Genomic DNA, 27,583 nt, shown 5'->3' with positions numbered 1-27,583 from the left:
GTATATATACAACAAAAATTAGAAATCTAAGTTTATTCTTTCCAAGACCATAAAAACTTATATTGTACTATGGACTTTAGATGATAAGGATGTGTCAATATAGGTTCATGGGTCATAACCAATGTGCCATTCTGAGGCCATATTTTGATAAGGGGGGAGGCTGTTTGTGTATGGGAGCATCAGGTATATGGGGAAATCTCTGCACCTTTTGTTCAATTTTTCTGTTCTTTTAACAAGTCTATCTGGAAAAATAAATAGACTACAAAATATTTTTTTAAATTGAGTAAGATGAAATCTTCTCCATAAAATATTTTTCAAGAAATTCTGGATATCTTCAAAAGCTTTCTTTTTCCATCCAAAACCGTTCATAAGAACCTGTCAACTCAAACAAAAAAAACCCTTTCACAAAAAGAGTAGAAACAGACCACATTCCCATGATGCTCTCTGTTCAATTTAAGAAAAAAATAACTTCACAAAGGATTTATTCTCCATTCACACAGGACCACAAGCTAACACATGGACATTTTACTTGCTTTTAAAATATATTAATATTCCTAAAATTCTGTATAGCAGTACTTAATTTCCTTCCTCTGCCATAAACAGCTGCATTGCATAAAAATCCCAGAGGCAATGTTGCTATGTAAAATGATGGTTTAAGTAACATTAAGCCCTCCAGCAGAAGTCATCTTGTAACTATGCCAAGAGAAAATTCAATTAGTTTCAGTACTGTGTGTGTGAATGGGTGATGGAAAGAAGACGATGCCAAAAATACAAAAATATTCTAATTCATGATTTCTTTAAGATAGTACGAGTCAATTTATACAAACACACACTTGTTCTATGACATTTTCAAGAATGAACTTTCAGATAAAACAGGAGTGAGGAGAAGGGTAATTTAAAGATAGCTTATTTTCCAATTAATGAAGTAATTTGCAGCATATTTAGTCTCCATCATCATTAACAATCTTTAAATGTACTTTGAGTCTCCTCACTAATAATGAGGAGCCATGCCACCACTTGGCACCATGCCAAAACAAGGGAAATTTCCAGGTAAACAAATTTTTAAAACTTTGTACACTGACAATTTCTTTTAAATTTTTTATTTGTTCTTTTAGTTATACAGTTGACAATTTTTAAAAGCAGTTAAATGAAAAGTTGGATGTTCAGTATTTGAAATATGTACGCAAATGTGTTTATGTTCATAAAAAATACCAAAAGTTAAGACTTGAAAATAAAAAGAGATCTGCGGTCTCAACCTGGTTTCGGGTTTTATTTGTTGTTGTTGCTTTTGTTTGTTTTTGTGCTGGGGATTGGAACCAGGACACTAGCATGTCACTAAACTACATCCCCAGCCCTTGCAGTCTTGTTAGATGTTTATTGTCTTGTTTTGTTTTGTTTTTAAGATGATAGCACACATAACATAAAGGTCTAGGTGCTAATCCAGAGTCTGTTATAGTATTTGCAGAATGATCTTAATCATTGTCTTTGATACCTCTTTGTCAAAGAACCTAAAAGAAACAGCAATGTCTTGTGTGTGAGAAAGAGACTATTGGTATGTTTCAAGAATTCAAAAAACATTCACATGATTATTCAAAGAAGTGTTACTGATAATGGCCCCAAACTGGGGGCAATTCAAATGACCATTAACAGGTAACTAAACTGTGGTATATTCATATAGCAAAATAAAATAAAGAACTATCACTACATGTAAATATATGGATGAATTTCACAGAGTTGAAGAAGCCAAAACTAAAACACACACACAGACACACACACAAACCCATAACATTGTATCATGTAGTTTATATAAAGTTCAAAAAAGTAAAAATTAAATGATAATATTAAAAATTATGGGATGAGGCTGTGGCTCAGTGGGAGCACACTTGCCTGGCATGTGTGAGGCACTGGGTTTGATTCTCAGCACCACATATAAATAAATAAAGGTCTATCAAAAACTAAAAAAAAAAAAAAAAATTAAATACCTTTATTTCTTTTAAAAAAAATATGTCAGGGGCTGAGGTTGTAGCTTAGCGGTAAAGCATTTGTCTAGCACATGTGGGGCTCTGGGTTCAATCCTCAGCACCACATAAAATAAATAAACAAAATAAAGGTACTTGTCCATCTACATACAACTAAATATATATATATATATGTTTTTTTTTTTTTTTTAAATATGATGCTAGTTACCTCTGGGGAGAACAAAGGAGTACAGTGTAATTACTTTACCCTGATCACTCACTAAAACCTATACATATGTATTTCTGGTTATCCTATGTTTTAAATTTATATGTTTTTAGTATTCACATTTATAAGCATGGTTCTATTATGAGACAAAAGTAAAATTAACGGAGAATATAAAGTACAAACATACCCTACTAGGAGAAATATATTTCACTGAAAATAAGCAAACCCACGAGATAAAATGGTCTACATGTCTTGCAAATAGTCTACAATGCTATTGCAAACAAAGTGCAACTTCTCACTACATGTGCCGCAACGCCAAGAGACCTCAAAGGGTAATAGAGGTTACAAATTCCAGTGTTCTCAGGGCCAAGTCGGTCAACTAAGTGAGCGATGCTAAAAGTATGCAGGCCCGTACTGTGCAAGAGGAGAGGAACTGTGGCAAACAGGACACACCACACCCCATCTAAAGGACAACTGGGTCATGCCTCCAGCTGACAGTTTTCTGGACAGGAATGCTGTGCCCGGGGTTAGCAGATCCTTTGAATTTTCAAAAGAAAATGTAAATTAAGGTTCTTGTGATAAAGGAAATGTTCTGGGCTGAATATTTTAGTGGATTGAACAAAACTTGTTTTACATAGTGCCTGTTTGAGATGGTATCAGAAGACTGCTGTGGAAACAAGTCCCAAGGAACTAGGGAAGAGGAAGGGATAGAGAGACCAGCAGATGACTGGGTTTTAGAGAGCAGACGTGCCTTGCTCTGAGGAGGATGAAAAGCTACATATATAGAGATATTTGGATTAAATTAGAACCCTGTCGAAAGGAAGCAATACGGCTTGGCAGAAAAGATGCAGGGTGGGGCTCTCTACGGCAATGGTTTTCAAACTTCCCTGCAACAGGCCCTTTGATCAAAAAGATATTAAATTTAAAAAAAAACATATTAAATTCAATAGAGCAGTCCTCACTTATTCTCAGCTTCATTTTCTGAGTTTTCATTTATCCACTGTAAACTGTGGACTGAAAAAATTAAAGGAAAATTCCAGAAATAAACCACTGGCAAGTTTAAATTGTACATTAAGTTCTGAGTACCATGATGAAACCTCATGCTGTCTGGTTCTATACTGCCTGGGATATGATCTATCCCTTTGTCCACAGTATCCACAACGTACATCCTACCTGCCCGTTGGCCATTTAGTTTTGTTTATCAGATCAACTGCTGTGGTTTTGTAGTACCTGTGTTTAAGTAATCCTTATTTTACTTAAAATGGCTTAGAAACCAAGAAGAGTGGTTCAAAGGAGGTATTAGGACACTAAGCATGGATGGACAGATTAACTGAGATACAATGTGGCAATGCTACAGAACACACTCAAGGAGCCTTACAATTCTAGGTTAATACCATAAAGGATAAGCTGGGGTCTACTTGGAAATATCACAAGAAACATCACCCAGGAGTGTAAAGAGAACTAGACCTGCAGTTGGATGGCCTGCAACTGAAACTCTTCTTTACTGCCCACTGGGTGATCCTGAATAACCTTGCCAGGTTTCAGTGTCTTCATAACAGTTCTAAGGATCAAAATGAATGCATTTCATTACTTATTCACAAAATGTCTCAAATATTATTGTAAAGTTGTCTTTACTCAAAGCTTATATAATAAGTATAGATAGCTAACTATTAGTTTACTAATTCAAAGTTGACCTGAAGTGTTTATACATATGGAAGTTGTATATACGTTTGTATATTAAGTAATAAAAAGGAAGAAATAATCCATTTTAACCAAAATGCTCACATCCTCCAAATAATTCAATGATTAATGACTGTAAAATAAGCAACTTCTTACAAACAGTCATACTATAAATTTAGTTTTTTATTCTCTCAATATTATTCTGATAATGTTTGGGGGATAAAATTTCTAGATGTACCATTCAGTTATCCAACCACAATATTTTAAGTATAATTAACAGCATGATGTAATGGAGAACATAACACAAGAAGCCAAAGATCCAAACTTGGTCTACCTCTTCCACTAAAAGACATAACTTAGTCTCTCAAACTTAGCTTCCATATGTATAAAATAAGGGTTTTAAGCTAAACAGAGGTAACCTTTAAAATCACATGATAAGTATGTTTCCAAACTATACATGCCTAAATATTAAATGATCCACAAAAAGAAACATATTTACACTTATGGCTTAATTCTTTCATCAGGCATTGCAGTGATTTCATCTTAGATTTTGTACATTTCTACAGCATTAACAGAATGAAAGAAAATTAAAACTATTTCATATCAATTTTTTTCAATAGTGGCCTGGTATTATATTAATTCTATCCTTTTTATGGAAAAAAAAGGAATAAAATTAAAAATTTGTGAAAATTCCTTGTGGTTTTAATAGATTCATCAGCTCCTTGATGATACAGCACTAGACGATTTAAATTACCCAAATAGTTGATTTGTAGTTATTTTAAGACTAGTATGTAATCAAAAAAAACTGCCTTTGGTAAGTAATGGTAAAATAAGATTACCAAAATGAATATTAACAAGAAAATATAGAACTTTATTTGATGGAAAAACCAAGTTAAAATGATCCTTTTTATTAAGTTTCAGACTACTTACTCTTATAATGAAAAAGGAAGCAACCTCTACATAAAACTACCAAAAATTAGAAATGTTTCAAAGAATATGCCTTCCTACAAATTCTTTAAAGGCTGATGGCTGTACCCCAAATTACAATTATCCACTTAGAATAATAATCAAGAATTTAAAAGTGGGAGGAGAAACACCAATCATCTACTTAAATAGTGCTCATTTGTAACACTTTGGTCCCACATTTCCCAACCTAAAAAAGTTGTTGTCGTTGTTACTGTTGTTCTTAAGCACAAAAGTCACTGAACCATCAATAATCCAATTGGAAAGACCAATTACTGCTTTAAAGAAATCATACAAACTTAGGCAAATATTTTAATTAAGAGGCACAGCCAGAGTCTGGCTGGTGCGGTGCACTCCCACATGCCCCATGCCAGCTGTGGAACAGCATCTTTCCAGCAGCTGCCTTAATTGGAGATGCAGACCAACACATGCTAATTTGGCTGGGCCAACTAATTGGTAGGTATACACATTTCTAACAAAATATCCTCCCATATTACAGATGTTGTTCTCCATCTGAGTAAACGACTGGTAACAAACAGTAATGAAGCTGAAATAAGCTACACTTGGTGAAATTGTTTAGTTGAACAGCTTTACAACAGGGTCCTATATTAGTTTAGAAAATTAGAACATGTGTGCTGAAATTAGAACATAAACTAAATATCAAAAAGCATCTTTCTGTGCAAGATTAAGAATACAGGGAAACCTTACAATAGCTCTGCAGTCACTAACAAAATACTTGCCAAGTGCCCACATCCCTCTACACCATATCAGGCCTCGTGCAAACAAATGCAAAAGGATTGGGTCCTTTTCCCTTTTCTCTCTTTAGAATCAGACATGGGCCAAACACATAGTCATGTGCAAAGATTAAAACCAGGAAACCTGTGATGGGTAAAAAAGGGGAAGAAGGGGAAGACGTCTGCTTCCCGCCAGGATGGTGTAACAGACTTCACGCTTACTCTTTTTCCTAAAACTAAAACAATTAGATAAAAAAAAATAGTTTTCAGACATTGGACAACAGACAATACAGGACAGTGATCCCTAACAAAAATGAAACAAATGACATGAGTCCTATGATTGCCTTGGCTTACAGCTTAGAGAGATTTTCTATGCAGTGAGGAGGAGATGAGGAACTCACAGAGCTAGCAGTCCATATTGGGGTTGAAAGACTTAAAACACCAAAATGGTTAGGAAGAGATTCAGAAGATATAAAAATGACCTACATTTGGGGGGTGGGGCAGAATGCAATGTCTGGATAAAAAACTAACAGGATTAAAAGCAGATTAGATACTGCAGAAAAAAAGATGAGTGAATGGCAGGCACTGAAACAGCACTACCCAAAAGTGAGTCAGAGAGAAAAAGAGACCAGATTTTAAAACAAACACTCCATCAGTGAGTTGAGGGACAACTTCAATCAGCTTATATAACTGAAGTTCCAGGAAAAGGGTGTGAGAGAGAACTATGTGAATAACTAGGAGCCGATAATTTTCCAAATATGATGAAAATTATAAACATTTGCTCAAGCTTAATAAACCCCAATTGAGAAACAGGAAGAAAACTGTACCAAGAAGGTGGGAAAACAATCAAACAAAAAAGAAGACCATTGGGCTGGGGCTGGGGCTCAGCGGCAGAGCACTCGCCTAAACCCTAGACCTTGGGTTTGATCCTCAGCACCACATAAAAATAAATAAAATAAAGGTATTGTGTCCAATTACAACTAAAAAAAAAGTAAGTATTTTTTTAAAAAGAAAGAAAACCATTGATGAAGAGAAAAAAAAATCTTGAGAGAAAGAAACAAAACAAAAACCTACATGATCCAAGGTGTTAAAAAAAAGGTAAGAATGGCATCATTTTTTTTTTAAGTAACAATACAAGCCAAAAGGCAATGCACTAAAAAAAAAAAAAAAAAAAAAAAAAAAAATACCTATCGATCTGGAATTTTATACCCAAAGAAATTACCTTTCACAATAAAGGCTGGTTTTCACAGACCAACCTACAAAATATATTAAAGGAGGTCCTTCAGGTAAAGCAGGGGGAAAAAGGTTTCATACTAAATTTATCTACACAAAAGGAATGAAGAGCATTAGAAATGGTTATATGTGTATATATTTAGAACACTTCTTTTTATTTTTTTTGGTGGTGGTGGGTACCAGGGGCACCTAAGCACTTAGCCACATCCACTGCCCTTTTTATTTTGAGATAGGTCTCTAAGTTGCTTAGAGCTTGGCTAAGTTGCTGAGGCTGGCTTTGAAAAATCCTCCTGCCTCATCCTCCTGAGCTGCTGGGATTACAGATGTGTACCATCACACCTGGCTTTTTAAAAGAAAGAAAAAATATGTATGACCAATAAACCAAGGGATTAAATAAAATGAAATTGTTTTTTTAAAAAAGCCTACAATTAATACAAAAGCAGGTAAGATAAAATGAAAAAGGAAACAACAATTTAAAAAAAGAAAATAGGGGGAGAAAAGGGGGGGGCCGGGTGCAGTGACACATGCCTATAATTTCAGCAGCTCAAGAGCCTGAGGCAGCTGAGGATCACGAGTTCAAAGCCAGCCTCAGCAACAGCAAGGTGCTAAGCAACTCAATGAGACCCTGTCTCTAAATAAAACACAAAATAGGGCTGAGGATGTGGCTCAGTGGTCAAGTGCCCTGAGTTCAATCCCCAGTATCAAAAGGGGGAGGGAGGAGTCCAGGTGGGGGATTAACAGAAAACAAAGTCAAATTGGTAGATTTTAACCCAATACTATAAATAATGGCATAGAATATAAATTGTCTAAAGATCTTGATTAGTGGGCAAAACCCATTCAATTGAATTAAATAAAAAAGCCAAACCAACTATATGCTGCCTACAAGAAATCCAATTTTAAGCAATACAGTGAAAAGTAAAAAGACAGAAAAAAGATATACCATGTTAACAGTAACCAAAAGAGAGCTAGACGAGGTAAATTTTAGCCAAAGTAGACATCAGCACAAAGGATACTATAAAGACTAAGGAAGGCCATTCCACATTGATAAATAAGTAGTTCATCAAGAGGCCATATCTACATGCTAATGCACTTCATAACAGAGAAACAGGCAGATGCACAAAACATTATAGATGGAAATTTCAACTCCATTTCACAATAATTCAAAGAAAAAGTAGAGAACAAAGAAGGACAAGGACAAAGAAGATTTGAACAATACTATCATCAAACTCTTTCTTTTAAAATTAAAAAGGGTCACTACTCTGAATAGCTTACAGACTAACAGGTACTTAGTTAAATCTAAAAAGATAAAACTCAAGAATTATCAGATAAGGGCAAAAATTCTGATGCTTTTAAGTATGCTGGCAATTTCAGAAAAATCATTCCTTACAGAAATGGCCAACCCAGATCAAGTAGTGACATTTTAAAATATTCAAACAGTCATTTGGCTAGAAACTATTATTTTTAATGTATTAATACAACTTTTTAAACATTTGTAATAATTGATACATGCAGAATTACATAAAAATCCAAGTTTCACATAACTTTCCTAATTAACGTGAATCCTTGGCCAAATTAGAACTGGTTTGACAATTTTAATTTTAAAAATAGCTTTATGCTTTTTTTCTGATCTTATCACAGTATGAAATACAATGCCAGTGTAACTTTTTAATTTTCTACACAGACTTTATCAGTTATAATATCATTGTTTATTTAAAGTTATGAGAACTGATGTCTTTATCAGAGGCTTGACTTTTCTGAAACCTGACGTTGCCACAAATCAGAACTTAACTCTCCCACCTTCTGTACAGAACTTCAAATGTCATCTCTGACAAACCTGGTACCAATAATGATTCTGTTGCCCTGCAATACCAACCTAAATATGATTTCTATGATTCTTCGTTGACCTTGAGATCCTTTACAAGCATCACAGCAAGTTAAATAATGAGGAATCTTTGATTATCTGGACAATTTCTAAAGATTAAAATTCATAAAGAAAAGTGCAATTAGGATGGCAAACTCTATGTGGTATGTGCATTATTTTATTAACACAGTAATAGAAATATTAATATATTTCAAGCTAACATAAAAGTGTTAACTTGCCATCTAAGTTTATATTTCAGGGGATATATAAAATATATTGCAATCAACAAAAAAGACTTATAAATTAAGTAGTCTATAACCAGTTAAGGAGAAAATTGATCTTTGAGAATATAAAAACTTATTCTGTCCCTTTAGTACCCAGTCTGCCTAGTAAAGGTTCCTTATCTCCTAGAATTCTCCCCCTTCCTAAGAGCCTGTTAACTTTTTGAGCTTTTGTGTTGACGCTTGTCACACTGAGGAACTCTTTTTTACAAAAGTTTCTCATTTCTAAAGAAGACTCCCTAATTAGTATTGTTTCTTGCAGCTATCCTTTATTTTAATTACTGTCACTCTAAACCAAGACTGTAATCATTTGTTGTCTTGGGCGCCTATGACTTCTGCTTGTATTTTGGTATAAAGACTAATGTCCTGGCAACATTTTATGTTACTGTCTTTACAAATTTGCGCCTCAAACTAAGGATAATAGAATTGTCTGTTGAGATATATTTGTGGGCCACACAATCTTTGGTGCAGCACTGTTAAGCATGGAGAATAATTAGGAATAACTAGATAGTGTCTTCTCCATACCTTTAACTAGTTCTATTCTCTTATAAGCACGGCCCTGTTTATCAAGCCCATAATATGGGAAGAACTATTAAATCAGTAAGAAGTTCAACACCCTGCTCAATTATGCACAGGCAAGGTGTAACTAATAATGAATATGACTTGACAATTGTAATACTTCTCAAGATGGATAGAAATACATTCACGAGAGGGGAGGAAGGGGAGGAAGAGGAGGAAGAGGAGGAAGAGGAGGAGGAATAGGCCCAGGCAAGGCGTGTTCGCTGCCTTCTCTAAAGAGACGTGGGAGCGGGGTGCGGCAAGTGGCTCCTCTCTCTCCCTGTGCCCCCCAGCTGGCCCGGGAGGGGCGAGAGGCACGGTAACTAGTTGATGCTGGCCCAGGATGGATCAGACCTGTGAACTATCTAGAAGAAATTGTCTGCTGCCCTTTTCCAATCCAGTGAATTTACATGCCCCTGCGGACAAGGACAGCCCTTTCGGATGATCCACACTCCAGAACCAGTACATTAGGAAACATGCTAGAATTACCTGGAACTTCATCATCATCTACTTCACAGGAATTGCCATTTGTAAGCAGTTTTTGGTACAAATTAAATATATACATGAATGTATATACACAGGCCACTTAAAGGGAAGCTTAAAACTAATTTTATTTTGGTTATCAGCTCACAGCTGAAAGCTAATGATAAGCTTTAATGGGGGAAATTTTACTTTGATTTTAAAATTTATGTTTAATGAGTGGTTCCTTTAGCTTTTCCCAATAAATCTCCATTGAGGATTGGCTAAATGTTAAATTTATAAGGACATTTGATTGAGTTCAAATTTAAGTTTTCAAGATATAGGTATGCATTTTATTATCTCTTAGAAAAAACAAAACCTTGGTATTGCTAGTATCATGAATATAGGTGAACCAGTTCGATACTACAGAGTCCTGTTTCCACATAAGGCATGGCTTATTTTGTTTTGGTTAGTGGGTGACTTGCTGTAGGTTGAAGTACATTTTGAGTACAGATTGAAAATGGCTAAGATGAAAAAGGTTTCCTGGATATCAGTCAATTTAAATGAGGTTAATTTTTCTGAACTAATTGTGAAGGTCTAGAACATACTAGACTTTTGATGATTGCCACCATCAGGGTAGGCTCTTTAGTCTTTCCTAATTTTAAAATTTGAAGCATATTTGTATGTGTGTGTATGTGTATGGAAATGGAGAACTCACTTGAGGTTTTTTTCAGTATTGTAATACTTTTAAAGCGTGGTAAATGATAAGGTTATTAGAACTTAATGTAAAATTTCTTGACCTCTTTATTTAACTAAATGATCAGTTGACTTCTCTTAGCCTTGGTTTCATCACTTCTAAAATCCAAAAGTACTTTGATTTCTAAGATTCCTGCTCCTTTCAGCTTTAAATATGATTTTGTTTCTTTCTAAATATCACATTGTCGTGGTCAGAGGTAGTGTCTCCAAGAAGATATTTTTTCTTAATTTTTTTTTTTTGCCAACAAATCCCTCATACTATGAAGATTTTATAAGAAGGATTTTTGATAATATGTAATGATTGTTTTGAGTGCCTTAAACATTCACTGTAGCACACATCCCTGCTGTTCTTTATAGTTACAGAGGGAGAATGTGGGTATGTTGAGTTTGTTTCTGTTGAGTCATATCTTAAACTTATTTAAATATACTTTAATAATCTGTTTTTTTAGTTTGGCAGTTACAGATTTAAAAAATATTGCTGTGGTGGTTATCATGAGTTTGTATTGTCCCAGACACATTGAGGTGGATAGGGTGTTTTGAAAACCTTCCAGTGGGAGTTGATGGTGGTGGCAGCACAGGCCTGTAATCCCAGCAGCTCAGGAGGCTGAGGCAGGAGGATCTCAAGTTTGAGAATAGTCTTGGCAACTCAGCAAGGCCCTGTCTCAATGATAGGAAAAGTTGGGGAAAAAAAGCTCAGTGGAAAAATAGCCCTGGGTTCAATCCCCAGTACAAAACAAAACAAAACAAAACTCTGACAGCTGATGAGACTCCTTTTTTTTTTTTTTTTTGGTACCAACGATTGAACCCAGGGGTGCTTAACCACTGAGCCATATCCCCAGCTTGTTTTATTTTTTATTTTGAGACAGGGTCTTGCTGAATTGCTGAGGCTGGTTTTGAACTTGTGATCCTCCTGCCTCAGCCTCTAGAGTGGCTGAGATTACAGGCCTGTGCCAGCATTCCTGGAGAGACAAATCTTTTTCTCGGGTTCATGTTGAAATTTATTGTAGGCTGGGCACAGTGAACATGCCTGTAATCCAAGTTAATTGGTAGGCTGAGGCAGGAGGATTGAAAGCTAAAGATCAGCCTGGGCAATTTAGTGAAACTGTCTCAGAATTTTTAAAAAAAGGGCCAGGGCTAGGCTGGGCTCAATGCTCCTGTAATTGTAGCGGCCAGCCAGGAGGCTAAGACTGGAGGAATGGGAAAAAGCAACTCAGTGAGACCCTGTTTCTAAATAAAATACAGAATAGGGCTGAAGATGCTGCTCAGTGGGCAAGTGCCCCTCAATTGTTCAATCCCCATACCAAAAAAAAAAGGGGGGGGGGCTAGGAATGTAGCTGAACACCCCTGGGTTAAATCTGTACTGCCACAATGGAAAAAAAAAAAGAGAGAGAGAGAGAGAAAACTTTATTGTACATTGCCGAAGTCCGGCTGGGCAAAATAACCGGGAGGTGACAAGCAACTTGAAGGTTAAAGCGGGAACTGCTTTATTGCGGGGAAACTGAAGGGGAACTGAGCGGGAACTGAAGGTAGCGGGAACCCAAGGTAGCAGGAACCGCTTTATTGTGGAACAGCAGAGGTATATATACCTAACTGATTACACACAGCTTGACTCAATTAGCATCATCTAGATACAGCAATCAGCCAATAAGGAATCCCCACCATCTTAAAGGCTCGGTAGTGTTGTCTCACAAACCACTCCTCCTGGCAAACTGCCAGGCGCCATCTTGACTTGATTTGCAGTCCCCAACAGTACATGTATGTAGTTTTGTCTTTGTTTTCACAATAATTTTAGATCTGAGGATGGAGATAAAGGTATTATTGAAAGCATACAAATATAAATGTAAACCTGTCTGATTCTCATTAAACAGAAGTTAATTGAAAAAAAAAAATACATTCATGATCCTGTGCAAAAAACAACAAAACAATGTGACCCAAACAATGCCTAAGATTATGTCTCTAAGTATGAAACTCTTGTTAAATGGTGGCAATTAAAAAAAAAAAAAATCACACTTTATGGAAGTCCCTAGAGAGTTATCCATGCCTTTACAGTCTACAGTAAGACTTGCAGTCTCAGCAGTCTCAGGATATTCGTTGATTAGATCATATTAACTATTCTATAGTATATCCCAAAAGGGGATTCCACTGACACTGCTAATTACTCTAATAAATTAATCATTAATCTTTTTCACAGGTGGTTCCTACTCTTCCTTCATGTTTAACTAAAAGCCCTGGCAATAAATTAGAGGGCAGAAACCCAAATCCTTAGAAGAAACATCAGAAGAATAATGGAACTCAGCAATGCCTGAATCAGTAGTCTTGACTATTATTGGTGCTGCAGAGAATCTACTCATGGGCCAGGTTTCCCTATGGTGCACCACAACACTGCCACCAAGAACAGACTGTTAGGCAGCACTAGGAAACCTAGTCAGTTTTTACAGGGCTCTGTATTCTAAAATCAGACACTTTCCATAAAAGCATGCTGTTGACCAATGGGACAAGAATTAATTTCACAACACTGAATCAAACCAATGAGGAAAAAAACAATAGTAATTTTGAGAAAACATTTTTTCTTTTTCAATTTTTACTAACCCTCATTATGGTTGGTTATACTTGGGCAAACTGAAATTAACACCTTTTTGAATGGTATGCTGTCCCTACTGAGCTCTCAAAACGTAGCAAAAACATTCTCTGGGAAACTTCAATATAGCTTATAAACTTGCAGGTTATATTTTCCAAATAAAGATTGTACTTTCCTATAATATCCCCATCATACATGTTTTTTTGTTTGTTTGGTTGGTTTTTACCAATTTTACCATGCCACTCTCTCATCAAGAGGTAGAGCCTAATAGACAGGAGGTCACTCAATGGTACAGCACTTCTTGCCTAGCATGCAGAGGCCCTGGGTTTGTTCTGCAACTCTGGGGTAAAAAACAAGAAGATAGAGTTTATTCCCCTCTTAAATCCAGACAGATTCATGAGTGTTTTGACCATGTAGTGGCAATACTACACAATTCTGAGACGAGGTCATAAAAAGACACCAGTTTCTTCCTTGTTCTCCTGAAACGTTCACTCTGGGGGAAAAGAGTTACCAGTTAAGAAGTTAATTTACCCTGATGGCCATGCTGGGGACAAGTACTCGCTTCAGTAGTCCCAGCTGAGTCCAACCTTACAGCCATCCCTGGCCATGGTAACAACCTGTGAGAGAAGGCATCTTGGATCTTCCTTACCAGGACATCTACCAGTGGAGTATCGCTGAGTGATCTCAGTAATGCCACGAGGAACAAAAGTCCTGGCAGAACTGGAGAGCATCTAAGATGGTTTTTGCTTTACCTCAATAAGTTTAGGGTAGTTTGTTACATAGCAATACTAACTGGAACATAAACTAGTAATTCATTAGATAAATGTAAAGATGGTAATTCTGTAGAAAATGTAACACATATTGATTGACCCTGTCCATAAAACTAATCACAATAACAGGAAATATTACATGTCATTATTGAATTCTTTTACTTAACATGGCAAAGTAATTATTTGCATTGACCTAATAACAATATATCTTTCTCCTTGCCAGGATATAATTAGACAAAACAAATTTGTAACCATGACCATGCCAGAGATGTTTCATTTAATGGTAAATCTCATTTAATTAGGCATGAAAATCCCACGGGTAAGAAAAAAGGATCACATTCCTGTATCTAGAAGTAATGCTTCAAAGACCTTCCAAGAACTAACCTGGGACCTTGTGAAGTCTCAGTTTTACACACAGTACAGGATATCACTTTCTGGAAGGCCAGGAACATTGTCAAATTTGGAGATCTTAGAACAAGAGAATACCTCCACAGTCTCAAGTACTACAGGCAAAATCAGTAGAGAAAAGTTAGATGGATTTGAGTTTCTGGCCTTCAAATACATGAACTCTAAGGACAATTAAGATATTTCTATAATTATCAAGTGATTTACGCTCTAATCCTGATATCATGTGGTTCTGGTTTCACTGAACATAAAACAAAAAGGTCTTTATGTGTTAACTGTTGTTTCTTACATAAATGAAATACACTAAATATAACAGGGGGGTCACTAGCCATAAAGTTCCAAGTTTTCAATCTTGAGAATATTAAAATGAAATTGACAGATACATTAAAATAGGTTAGAAATCACAATCTAGAGCTTATATATCCTTTATATATATTTTCACGTACATGCATGGAAATACATATTTTCAAATGCTCTACTCATTCGCCTATTTTCTCCAAAGAACTCTAAAAATATAGTATTTGTTTTGAAAAGATCATAGGCAGTATATTTCTTGCTCAGTTTAAGTTTTTTATGTTTCCTACACATAGGATGAGAACACACAGTGGATGAATAGAACTGTTTCTGCATCACAAAATTATAAAACAAATCTATTTGGTCAAGTCCACATCTTAACTACACAGATCTGAATCAGAAGTATGAACTGGAAAAAAGTGGAATGGATCTTTTCTACTTATCCTATACCTCTGTCAACTACAGACCAGTGAAATGGAATTATAGGGCCATTCTGAAGCTGTATAATAGCCAGTGATAAACTACCAAAAAAAACCACAAAACAAAAATACATCATGGTTTGTTTGCTTTCAATCAAATCTCATTAAAGTGTATCCAATTAGAATTATAGACTGCCACACAATAATGTGAATGGTAAATGTCACCATCTCCATATCCTGTGAGCCATAGGTTATTTGGTAATGTAGTCCTCTTTGTATTGTGCTTTACTGTAAATAAAAACCTAGTTCAGCATTCAAAAATTAGCTAGGAGTTCTTTTCTTTGACAAATCAAAATTGGCAGAAAATACTTAATATATAAATAATCCCAGCTGACAATGATAATAAAATAAGCTTATTATGTGTGTGAGACTTTCAGCTTATTTTAATTCAACAGGTGACAGGTATCCTTACATAGAGCTGTAATTTCATCAAAGCAGTCAATTATGATGAGGTATTTATCCATAGTTGGCGAAACGTTTAGTTCCCTACCAAATTATATATAGTCCTTTTAAAATTTTTCTGAAGAACTTTGGCTTTGATGAGTAGGCTGCCCTTCACATTCCCAAGAGATTGCTTATGAAGGCATAAAGTATCCAAGTTTGCATGATGCCACGAGAGCTCTCTGAGCCTCCCTTGCCAGTGCAAACAGAAAGAGCCTGAAGATTAGTCTTCTCTGGTTTGAAGATCCGGGAACACAATGACATCACGCCATCAAGGGCAGTTTTCTTTCAAGAGGATTACTCTTATCCTCAACACTCAACTCAGCCATCTCTTACTGTCACCACAACAGGGTTAGGTTGCAGCATTCTCTGGGGAACATGTACAAAGTATGACCCATACACTTATACATAAAAATAACTACAAAACTAGCCTCTTTGTATTGGTAGAAAGCTGAGAAATACATGAGAATTCATTCTTTGAGTGTTAGATGAAGAAAAACAATGTAACACCAGAATAGGCCAATTTTTTTTTTATATGATTCACTTACCAGAGAATTAGGAGGGGCTCAAACAGTTAGCTTGATTGGCTGACTGACACTTGGGCTCCAAGATAGACTAGGTTTAATAAGACCAGGAGGTAGAGGCAGGGATCCAAAGGCTTCGGGAAATTGGAATGTTGGGAGTAGATTTATCATGTGCCAACTTAAAAATACACAATCCCTGTGTCATTACACCCACAGAAGGGCCCACAGGATACAACCATCACTCTGGCTCTACCTCCATTACTAGAATGTCACTACTGGTAACAGGTTATTATTCTGGCTCCTTTACAACCCTGACAGTCACAAAACTCAACACACTGTTACAAAATAAGAACCTCTCCAATGTTTCCTCTCTAGTCCTTTGTTCATTCTCTTTGTGAGGCCTGCTACAAAGTGCAATTATTTAATTTGTCTGGATTTTTGTTTTGACTTAGTTTTGAGTTTTGGGTTTTTCTTCATTTGTTTTCACTGTCTCCTCCACTAGATTATAAGGTCCAGAGAGCAAGGACTGCATCCAACTTATTCATCACTGTCCCAACTGCCTAGTATAGTGCCTGGTATAGAGGCATTCAATAAAGATGTGTAAAAGGCAAAATCAAAGGGATGTAGAGATAGTTTGCATTTGTCGACATTAAATTCTGTTCCCTCCCTTTTCCTGGAACAGATATGTTCACAAAAACATTATCCTCTCAAAGACATGGTTAACATCTCAATTTAAAACACGTTGTAATTTATAAGTCTCTTATATACTTTTTCAGATGATGATGTGGTCTGCTAATATCACATGTCTTAATAAATTTATATTATACCCAGAAAAACATCTTTTCAGAATTTTCAACAGGAAAAAGAAATTCCTTTTAATCAACGTCAATTCAAGCTGGGTGAGGTGGCTCATGCCTGTATTACAGGGGCTTAGGTGGCTGAGACAGTAGGATGGAGTTCAAAGCCAGCCTCAGCCAAAAGCGAGGCACTAAGCAACTCAGTGAGACCCTGTCTCTAAATAAAACACAAAATAGGGCTGAGGATGTAGCTTAGTGGTCAAGTGTCCCTCACCTGAGTTCAATCCCCAACAAAAGGGGGGGGGGAGTCAATGAGAGAATAAATTTCTTATTTTTTATAAGCTTTTAAATATTTTACATTAATCTTGGTCACATCTAATTTGACAACAAATTTCTGAAAGAACTTATTTTACAAACTTTCTCAGAACATTCAATGTAGGTTTTGTAGAAATAACCCCCCCTTTTACACTAATGTTTCATCATTTTGCAGAATATGTACAACAAATGAACTTGGCATAATTCTGGAAACAAACACAATTACCTCTTAATAAGGAAACAATTTGACCTGGGCAAATACACGTGTACAAGTTTCATCCCAGCAGTGTGCCAGCCACAGGTGGTCACACAGCCGGTTCATCAGTTTGTTTTACGGAGGAAATGTGCAGCACTGATTTATTCATCAGGTTGGTAAAGTGGAAGTCAGTTAAGAGAGTCTTTACCAAGTTACAATTCAGATCTCAGGTATAGCTGACTAGAAAGAAAGTTCAACGTAGCACCCCCGCCACAGGTGTACCTGCTACCTTTTATACTTGCTCTCAATCATGTGTTACACATTTAGAGACACTGAGATCAAAGGAGTGAAAAATACTCAATATTGAAGTGAAGCAACAGAAAAAGATTCAGATGTTTCACTGAGAACATGATAAAATAATCAGAAAATCTGACTCAGAACAACAAAAATAGGTGAGTCGGTAAAAGGCATTTCAAGCAAATTACAATAGGTCTAAAATAACTTAATGAAATTATTTTGAAAGATTAATAAAAACTTTTAAATAAAAAATTACTTAAAAGATGGTTCATCTTCAAAACATGCCATTAACAGAATAAAAAAGAAGTTTCCTGAACTCTAAATAAATGTCAGTGCTAGAAACCCACCTGAAAACATTAAACTTAGATTAGCTGTGTTCCATTTGCAATCATGGAGTGTTTAATGCAAGAACTTACTTATCTCACTGGAAACCTGGTTCAGTTTGTCTTGTGATCGGCTGATTAGGACAACCTTCATTCCATGATTTGCTAGCTGAAATAATAAAAAAGAATGTAAATTACATTTTTGCATTTCATTTTAAAACATAAATTAGATATATACCCATTTTAAGAAAACCTGACCAGATGATAATTCAAAATATAAATCCAAGTGTAAATAACAAGCAATCCATAACGAAAACGTTACAGAATTTCTCAAAGGGCTGTCTTTCTAAATCAAGTATTCAGGGGTTGGGGTTGTGGCTCAGTGGTAGAGCACTCACCTAGCACGTGTGAGGCCCTGGGTTCAATCCTCAACACCACATAAAAATAAATAAACTAAACCAAGTATTCAAATCTCAAAGTGTTTTAGAAGGCAAGTGACTTTTTCCTTTTGAATCTGTATATTGTTTTGAGTTTTTAAAATTGTTACATGTCCACTACTTCCATAATTTAAAACTTAGCTTTAAAAAGAAAGTTTTCACTGAAGAAGAGAGGGAAAGGGAAATACTTGGTAATGAACTTGATCAAATTATGTTATGTGCATGTACAAATATGTCACAATGAATCCCAGTACTAGGTATAATCAGAATGCACCAATAAGACAAGTTTTTGTCATGGACTGGATATATAAAACAAAGATCAAAAGACTAGCAAAGAAAACTACTGTTAAAATGTTAGGAAATTGGGGCTGGGGATACAGCCCAGTTGGTAGAGTGACTGCCTTGCATGCACAAGGCCCTGGGTTCAATCCCTAGTACCAAAAAAAATAAATAAAATAAAATAAATAAAATGTTAGGTAATCCTAAAAATTAGGATAAATACTTAAAATTTTTCTTGGGCATTATAATTTATAGATAACCAAGGTAAACTAAGATTGTTAAATGAATAAATTAATAACAATTTTTCTGAAGAGCACCTTCTATTTGTGTATGCAATGCTGTGTAAGTGTCGCATAGAATGAAAAAGATTTACAAGAATATGGTTAGGGGCTGGGGTTGTGGCTCAGTGATAGAGTGACTGCCTAGCATGCGTGAGGCACTGAGTTTGATTCTCAGCACTGCGTACAAATAAGTAAAATAAACGTCCATCAACAACTAAAAAAAACTATTTAAAAAAAATATATATATATGGTTAATGTCCTAGGGACATATAAATACAGGGGTAAGGAAAAAAAGGAATATGCACAAAACGTCTTCATGCACTACTCCAGTTTATAAATGAACAATAAGTTAGGTGCTATGAACTATAAGTGATTTAGTAAATTAATATTCTAGTCTTAAATCCTAAAGTCAGCTTTTATTAAGTAATGAGTAGTACTGCAAATGAAGTTATGGAAGAACATTTTTTATAATAACAAAGGCTGGTAATTTGCTAAATTAATCTGCTATAAACCCACTAAAGAATTCATTAGCCATACTGATATTAAAAAAAAATTAACAGAGGAAGAGGGACAAGAAAAAGCTTTTATTTATACAAAAAAAAAAAAATCGAATAAATGTAGGACAGAGACCATTAGAAAATCACCATTTTTTTAACCACTATGATAATAATAATTTAGGCAAAAATTGTCAGTGGATCTTAAAACCACTGGATGAAAGATTGCTGGCAAACAGGATATTTACAGTCTCAAAGCTTCATGCACCTACTTATTAATTATCTATATAATGGAGTCATGGTATTATGATGTAGTATGAGATGTCCCCCAAAAGCTCCTAGTTAATGCAGGAATGTATGGAGGATAAATTATTAAAATATGAAAACTCTAACCTCCTCAGCCTAGTGTGGATGGCCTGGATGGTAACTGTAGGCAGGTGGAGTATGGCTGGAGGAGGTCGGTCTCTGGGGGTGTGCCATGAAAGCCCCTTTCAACCCCTGCTGCTTGGCCACCAAAAGGTGAGCAATGTTCCTCCACCATGCCCCTCTGCTATAATGTCCTGCCTTACCTTGGGCCCACAGCAATGGAGTCCCCCCACCATGGACTAAATCTCTGAAAACTATGAGCCATAATGAACTTTTCCTCTTCCAAAAGTTGTTCTTGTCCAGTATACTGGCCACAGCAACAAAAAGCTGACTAACTTAGAAATGGGCTAACATATAAGGTAGACAGCATCTTAATAAACTGTTTACCTTAACATAATCAATAATGAAACAAATGGACTTCTTATGCTTCTTGGTAGAATGAACTCACAAGAATAAATATCATTTGCATAACATTCCTGTTAAAAATGTTTCTCCACCCAGCACACTTGTAATCCCAGCTACATGGGAGGTAGAAACAGGAGAATCAATAACAAGTTAAACTGTGTCAAGTTAAACTCTGTGTGAACATTCTACTGGAGTTATAAGGGTGTTTTAGTTCTTATAAGACTGATCCCCAAATATTTTGGGGTGAACTGTTATGATGTCTAAAAGTAATTTACAAATGGTCCTGCCAAATAACAATAATAATGAAAACAGTAACAATAAAGTAAGTTAACAGTGACAAAATGTTAGTTGGAGAATCCAGGTGAAGGTATATGGGTGTTCATTGTATTCTTCTTCAAACAATTCTACAATTTTAAAATTCTTCAATATATAAAGGTGAAAAAAAAACAAAAGATGATTTTTTTAAAAGCTGGGAATGATTTGAAGGGTTCAACGCCTCTAACAGGATCTTCACCAGAACTTAGTACCTTTGCAGGGCCTGGAGGGCAAGGAAACTTGCCTCCAGCACTGCCAGGTTCCCACTCTGTACCTCAGTCTTCAGATGACTGCTTTCTTAGCCATTCCGTGTAGTACACAGGGCGTCAATGCTTTGCCTGAACCTGTCAATATTTTTCTGTTAACCACAGTCCTTCTTATAAAAATGTGACCGCCTATAACATTTCTATCTTTTGGAAAATAGTTAAAAATAACTGACTTTAAAAACTGAGGACTGGGGGCAGGGATTGTGGCTCAATGGTAGAGCGCTTGCCTAATATGCGTAAAGCACTGGGTTTGAACTTCAGCACCTTATAAAAAATAAAATAAAGGTATTGTGTCCATCTACACTAAAAATTTTTTTTTTAAAAAAAAGAGTACTGCATACACTTAAATGATATAAAATTAAAGCTACACTCATTTTCTTAGAATTAAACATCATGGAAAATTTTATTCTTATTTTTCCCAGACATCTGCTTTAAAAATTTTTTTTTATGTACACAAACATGGTATTTCTGACAAGATAAAAACAAACAAAACCATTGTACTATGTATTTGTTAATTTCAAAAATCAAAATTATTATGAAAGTATTCTATATTTGTTCATTTTTTAATAATAAAGAGAAAAGTTTTGAAAATCACCTACCTCTTCTGCATATGCTTTTCCAATTCCATCAGTACTACCTGTGACAACTGAGAAAGGAAAAAATAATACTTTAGTTTAAGAACAACAATGAGGAACTAATCAAATTTAGAACCCAACAATTATACACAAGGAAATCTGTAGAATATTCTGGTGTGAAAAAGCAACAGCTGGGCTGGAGGTACTCCGTGGTAGAGTGCGTGCTGAGCTCACACAAGGCCCTGGGTTCAATTCCCAGCACCAATAAAATAAAACAGCAAGACCAATGGTTCAAATTTAAGGTTGAATACCCATCACAACCTCTGAAATTAAATACACTGCATCATTAACTAGAGTATCGGGTGTTGACAAAAGATATAAAGCAACTGGAATTCTCATATATTACTCTACCACTGAGCTACATCCCGACCCTTTTTATTTTTATTTTGAGACAGGATTTCCCTAATTTGCCAACGCTATTGAACCTGCTATTCTCCTGATTCTACTTCCCATATAGTTGGGATTACAAGTGTGTTGGCAGGAGAAACTTTTTAAATATATATTTTTGAGACTATATTGCTATATAAATCAATACAATTATTTTAGAAAAACTATTTGGCAATATGTCTAGAACTAAAGCTATGCCTACCCTATGACAACAATTTCAAAAGATACAGATACATTATGTCTACCTAAAGAATGGCCATGGTAGCTCACATGCAGAGCAGGTACACATGCCTAAATATCAATCTATAGGAAAGTAAATAAACTGAGGAATAATTATACAATGAATACTAAACAGTAATATAAAAGAACAAACTACTGATATATGGAAAACATGGACAAATCTGAGACATTGTGTGGAATGCACAAAGTATAACACAAGAGTATGTAATATTTCCAGTTATTAAGTTCAAGAAAAGGCAAAACTAATTTTTGGTGACAGGAGTCAGAATATAGCTTACCTCTGGGTTGTGGGGTAGATGACAGGGAAAGGGTATAAGGGAAACTCCTGGGTACAGGAAATACTCTACATCTTGATTAAGACAGCATTACTCCTGTATGTATGCATTCATTGAGCTTCTATGTACCCTGACGTACACAATTATTTGTATATATTGTATCTTAATGAACTAATTCTTAAATTAAGGGTAGTACCGAGAAATTGAATGAGATTTAATTCTTCTATGGGAAAGCACATTTCTCTTATAATCTTAAAAACTTTATGTAGTAGAAACATTTGAAAAGTATAATGTGGGGCTGGGGATTTGGGTCAGTGGTAGAACATTTGCCTGGCATGTATGAGGCCTTGGGTGCCATTCCCAGCACCCCACACCCCTGCCCCGACACATACACACAATGGGTCAGGCTACACCATGGTATCTTAACTCTGGAATACTGGGATTGTGTTTGTCTCAAGTTCAGAGCATGGGCCAGGAGTGGTGGCAAGTGCCTATAATCCTAGAGATTCAGGAGGCTAAGGCAGGAAGATGGCAAGTTCAAGGCCAGCCTCGGCAACTTAGCAAGACTCTCCCTGTCTCAAAATTGAAAAAAATAAAAAGACCTGGAGATTAGACATTAGCTCAGTGGGAATCTCCCAGTAACCTCCCTACAAAAGAGTTCAAAAGATGGATATCTGCTTCAAAAGATTAAGGATGCCCCAGAACTTCTCTAAATATAAACTTTTCTAAATCAATTAGATTATGGAAAACAAATTATGGCGCAACTTGTAGAATTTTCTTGTACTTGTCTTAAAGGCACTTCTTTCATATTATACAAGGTAGCTCCCAATTTTACTATTCAGAAATATGGGAAACACATTCATATTCTTCCTGGCTATATCTTTCATAATCAGCTATCATATTTCTAGCATTAAAAAAAAAAGACTTTTTGGAACAAAAAGAAAATCCAGAGAGCAGTAAAAACCTCCACATACCCATGGTCCAGCTTTACCCATGATCAACTTGAGGTAAATCTTGTTTTACCTGTACTCCACATGTTTCCCCCACCTTGAATTATTCTGAAATGAATCTCAAACATCATATCACTTCATCCCTTGATTTTAGTACGTATCTGCTATTAAAAACAACAAAATCGGGGCTGGGGTTGTGGCTCAGTGGCTCAGCAGTACAGCGCTCGCCTAGCACATGCAAAACACTGGGTTCGATCCTCAGGACCACATAAAAATAAATAAAATAAAGGTATTGTGTCCAGCTACAACTAAAAAAAAATTTTTTTTAATCATTCTCATACTACTAAAGCTATAATAATTGCTTGAATCAAGTATGTAATCAATGTAAATTTTCCCAAAAATAAAAAAAACTTTTAATAATTTGTTTTAATCAGGATTCAATAATTTCCATATTCCATATTGTTTAACATGTCTATTAATAATAATCTATAGGCTCTATCTACCCACCGACACTCTCCCCCTCCACACACACACACACACACACACACACACACACACACTCCTTATTTGTTGAATATACTGGGCCCAGATTTATGCTTTCTCAGCCTGGCATTTGCTGACTCCATTAAATCATATCAGGGGATATGATTTAACATGTTCCTCTGTAGTTTGATATAGACACATGATCAAGTTCAGGTTTGAATTTTATTCCTAAGTACTTCATAAGCAATACTACATATTTGCATCAGAAGGCACAGGTCTGGTTATCTTTCCTTTTGCTCTGTGAGTGGTCATGGATGATTTCCATTGAAATCCATTATTTTATTAGGGGTTGCAAAATGGTAGCATTTGCATTCACTCATTCATCTCCATCTATTAGGTAAAATATTTCCACAGAGAACTTACTCCTCATTAAATGGTCACCACGATGGATGGTTTTTATAGGAACACAAAGTAAGTGTTTGAATATTTTTCACCTTTTTTTTTTAAATATATACACACGTATATATTTTGGTTGCTGATGGATCTTTTTTCCTTTATTTGTGGTGCTAAGAAAAGAACCTAATGCCTCACACATGTTAGGCAAGTGCTCTACCAGAGCTACAACACAGCACCACCTCTTTCAGTTTTTAAAATAAATTATTTCCTTGGCATTTTTTATAGGTAACTTATGTTTTTACCATTAAGAAACATTATTAAATCACAGATTTAAACATTTGGTGTAGAATCTAGCTAAATAAAATTAAGCATCATATGAAAGTCCCTCCAACCCCATTATCAATGCAATTGTTCTTTCCTTTAACATTTTATTTCCTGAATATTTCTGGATGTATGAAGACACAAATTTTATACTGTATTCCTGATACTGACTCAATGATTCACAAATGAAGGACAAACACATACTAAAAGGTTCCAGTCTCTCCTTTTCCTTCTTGATAAACTTCCCGCTCTTTTCAAGATCCCAGAACCTCCCTTCTGCCTTCTTCCTTCAAAGCCCAATCCAAGCTCCACCAATTCTACTGCTCCAGATCACTCCAAATAAAAGTAATGGCTTCCTTTTCTAAATTCCCACAAGCACTTTACCCAACCATGACACTTCACCTCTCCTTATTTTGAATTATAATTCCTTGCATCTACATGTCTTTATTCTTTGATCTGATTCTAGCCTCCTTTCTACACGCCATGCTCAACATAGGTGCTCAGACATTTGCTGAATGCATGAATGATGCTCACCAGTTTTAATCTTTTAAAACTGTAAAGACTGCTTGCCTGAGAACCTGATTTCTCAAAGGTCTTCACTTTTCAAATTCAGTAGCTTACACTCTTCATCCCTAGCCGCCTATCAGTCACTGACCTATCTTATTTACAAAGCCTTTTGTATGTAGATTATTCTGCTGAAGCCTACAACTGTGAAGCAAGCAAGCCACAAATACAGTTACAGCAACTGGTGGCAGCATCAGATTTCTTAGGTTAGAGGTTTAAAATCTGGTAACAACTTCAGCACCACAATAAAATAAAATCTCTCAACAAGAATATGACCAAGAATTAAATGACGATAAAGTCATTCAACAGTCTCCATCTAAAATTATTGGCTGGAATACATTTCAAAAGAACATCAACAACTCTGTTGTGTGCGTCTGTTTTAGAAGTTGCCAACCCCAGCTGAACTCGGCATAGCACACTGTCATTAAAACCAATGACAGTCGTAGACAGCTAGAATCTGCCAGGTCTGGAGATTCCAAACTTTGTTTAATGGATATCGAGTCTTCCTTTTCCAAATTCTCCAGGTTTGGGGATTTATAGTGGCACTCAATCCATGAGTTACTTTTTAAGTTGATATGAATGTGGAGATATTTTATTTTTTTCTTCCTTCTTTGTTTGTACCACAGATTGAACCCAGGGAACTTAACCACTAAGCCACATTCCCAGACCTTTTTATTTTGAGATGGGGTCTTGCTTAGTTGCTTAGGGCCTCCCTATTGGCTTATTATAGTTGACAAAAACTTCTACTTCTCTTTTGTTTTCCCCATCCTTCTGATAGCATTATACAAAAACATTCTGTCAATAGTGTTTATATTACTGGAATATTGCAAAGTAATTCTGACATTCACCATCAAGATTTAGCACAGATCCCTTACATTAAGGGCATGGTCCCCAACCAGACTGCTCTTCTGATGCCAGACACAAAGTTCAGAGGTCCCAGGCTACCCACACTTCTGAGTACAAACTGGCTACAAATTTGGGGGTTCCCACAATCCTCCAGACTTGATAATCTATTGGAATAATTTAGAGAACTTGAAATAACTTCCAGTTATAGAGGATACAAACCAAGATCAACCAAATGAAGAGAACACATAGGATAAGGTCTGAGAAGCTCTATGTCCTCTCCCCAGGGCACAGAATCAGGGGAGGCACATTGCCTTCCCAGCACAACAATATCTCTACCAACCAAGAAGCTCCATCCAGCTTCAGTGTCCAGATTTTTATCAGGTTCCATTATAAAGGCATGACTGACTTGATCACTGGCCACACGACTGAAGTCAATCTCTAGACCTCCTGCCCTTCCCAGAGGCCAGGAGGCTGGACTAATCAGGTGGCTCAAAGTCTCAAGCTCTAATCACACAACTTTCAGGAATGTCCGGCCCAACGCTTGCAAGCTATCTAGGGTTCCACCAGAAGTCATCCTATAGGAAAGTCCTCCCAAGAATTTGGAGTCTCCTCCTCAGGGATCAGGGATAAAGACTAGTCAAATATTTTGTTATACAACAATTATTGTGGTTAAATAAATATATTTCTCTCTACTGATCCAAACAGTACAAAATAATTACATTTCATTTTCTAGTGGACTTTCTGTCTTCCCTACACACAGAATTGCACTGCTCTTCATCCGCATGCTTTTCTTTGTAAACATCCCCATGCTCTACAATCTCTCATCACAAACATCCACATTAGCAGGTCATTCGTTTTTTTGTTTGTTTTCTTCCTTAGACATCACCTTCACAGTGCCTGTTATCTGGCTCCAACTTGGAATGGTTCCTCTGCTTTACTGTACAGCTGTTGTTTGGGAACATGGTCTTGGGGATTCCCTTGGCCTCTGTCCTGTGCTGAAGCTCTGTTTTCCAGATCTTGTTCTATTCTCTCAGTATGGGAGAATATATCAGTATGCCAGTAGCTTCCCAAGAACAAATACACGGAGACATGTTTGCAAACATTCTTTTAAATCAACTTTATTTTAGAATAGTTTCAGACTTGAAAAAAAAAAAGAGAGAGATAGTACTAACAGCCTACATTACTATGGTACGTTGTCACAATTCATGAACCAATATTGGAACGACTAACTGAAGTCCATATTTTATTCAGATTCCTTAGTCCTTACTGAATGTCTTTTTTCTGTTCTAGGATCCCATCCAGGACAATTATACTACATTTAGTCATCATGTCTCCTTATTTGATGGTGTGAGACAATTTCCTTTTGCATATTTTTTTAAAACTCTATATTCAAACCTCAAAATTATAGTTTGACTAGGTGTAGAATTCTAAGCAGAAAATCATTTTTAACAAAGCATTTTAGACAACTCTCCATTATCTTCAAGCACAAGTATTGTTTAAAGGGTTTCACCATCG

At 36.0% G+C, this 27,583-nt stretch overlaps 1 protein-coding gene across 1 annotated transcript in view; it reads right to left on the bottom strand.

Annotated features, from left to right (window-relative positions):
- The window catches only part of HSD17B12 (hydroxysteroid 17-beta dehydrogenase 12), a 151,656-nt gene that overhangs the window by 74,270 nt on the left and 49,803 nt on the right, over nucleotides 1-27,583 (bottom strand). Inside the window, exons 2-3 of the mRNA XM_081281086.1 lie at nucleotides 21,571-21,617; nucleotides 18,222-18,297 (exon numbers count right to left, since the gene is read on the bottom strand). Of these exons, the coding sequence (XP_081137212.1) occupies nucleotides 18,222-18,297; nucleotides 21,571-21,617 (123 nt within the window). The remainder of the gene's footprint in view (nucleotides 1-18,221; nucleotides 18,298-21,570; nucleotides 21,618-27,583) is intronic.

Source organism: Spermophilus citellus (genome assembly GCF_964194105.1).
Source record: "Spermophilus citellus genome assembly, chromosome: 2".
NCBI lineage: Eukaryota > Metazoa > Chordata > Mammalia > Rodentia > Sciuridae > Spermophilus > Spermophilus citellus.
The sequence above is the reverse complement of the archived record's forward strand: the minus strand, read 5'-3'. Positions and strand labels throughout refer to the sequence as shown.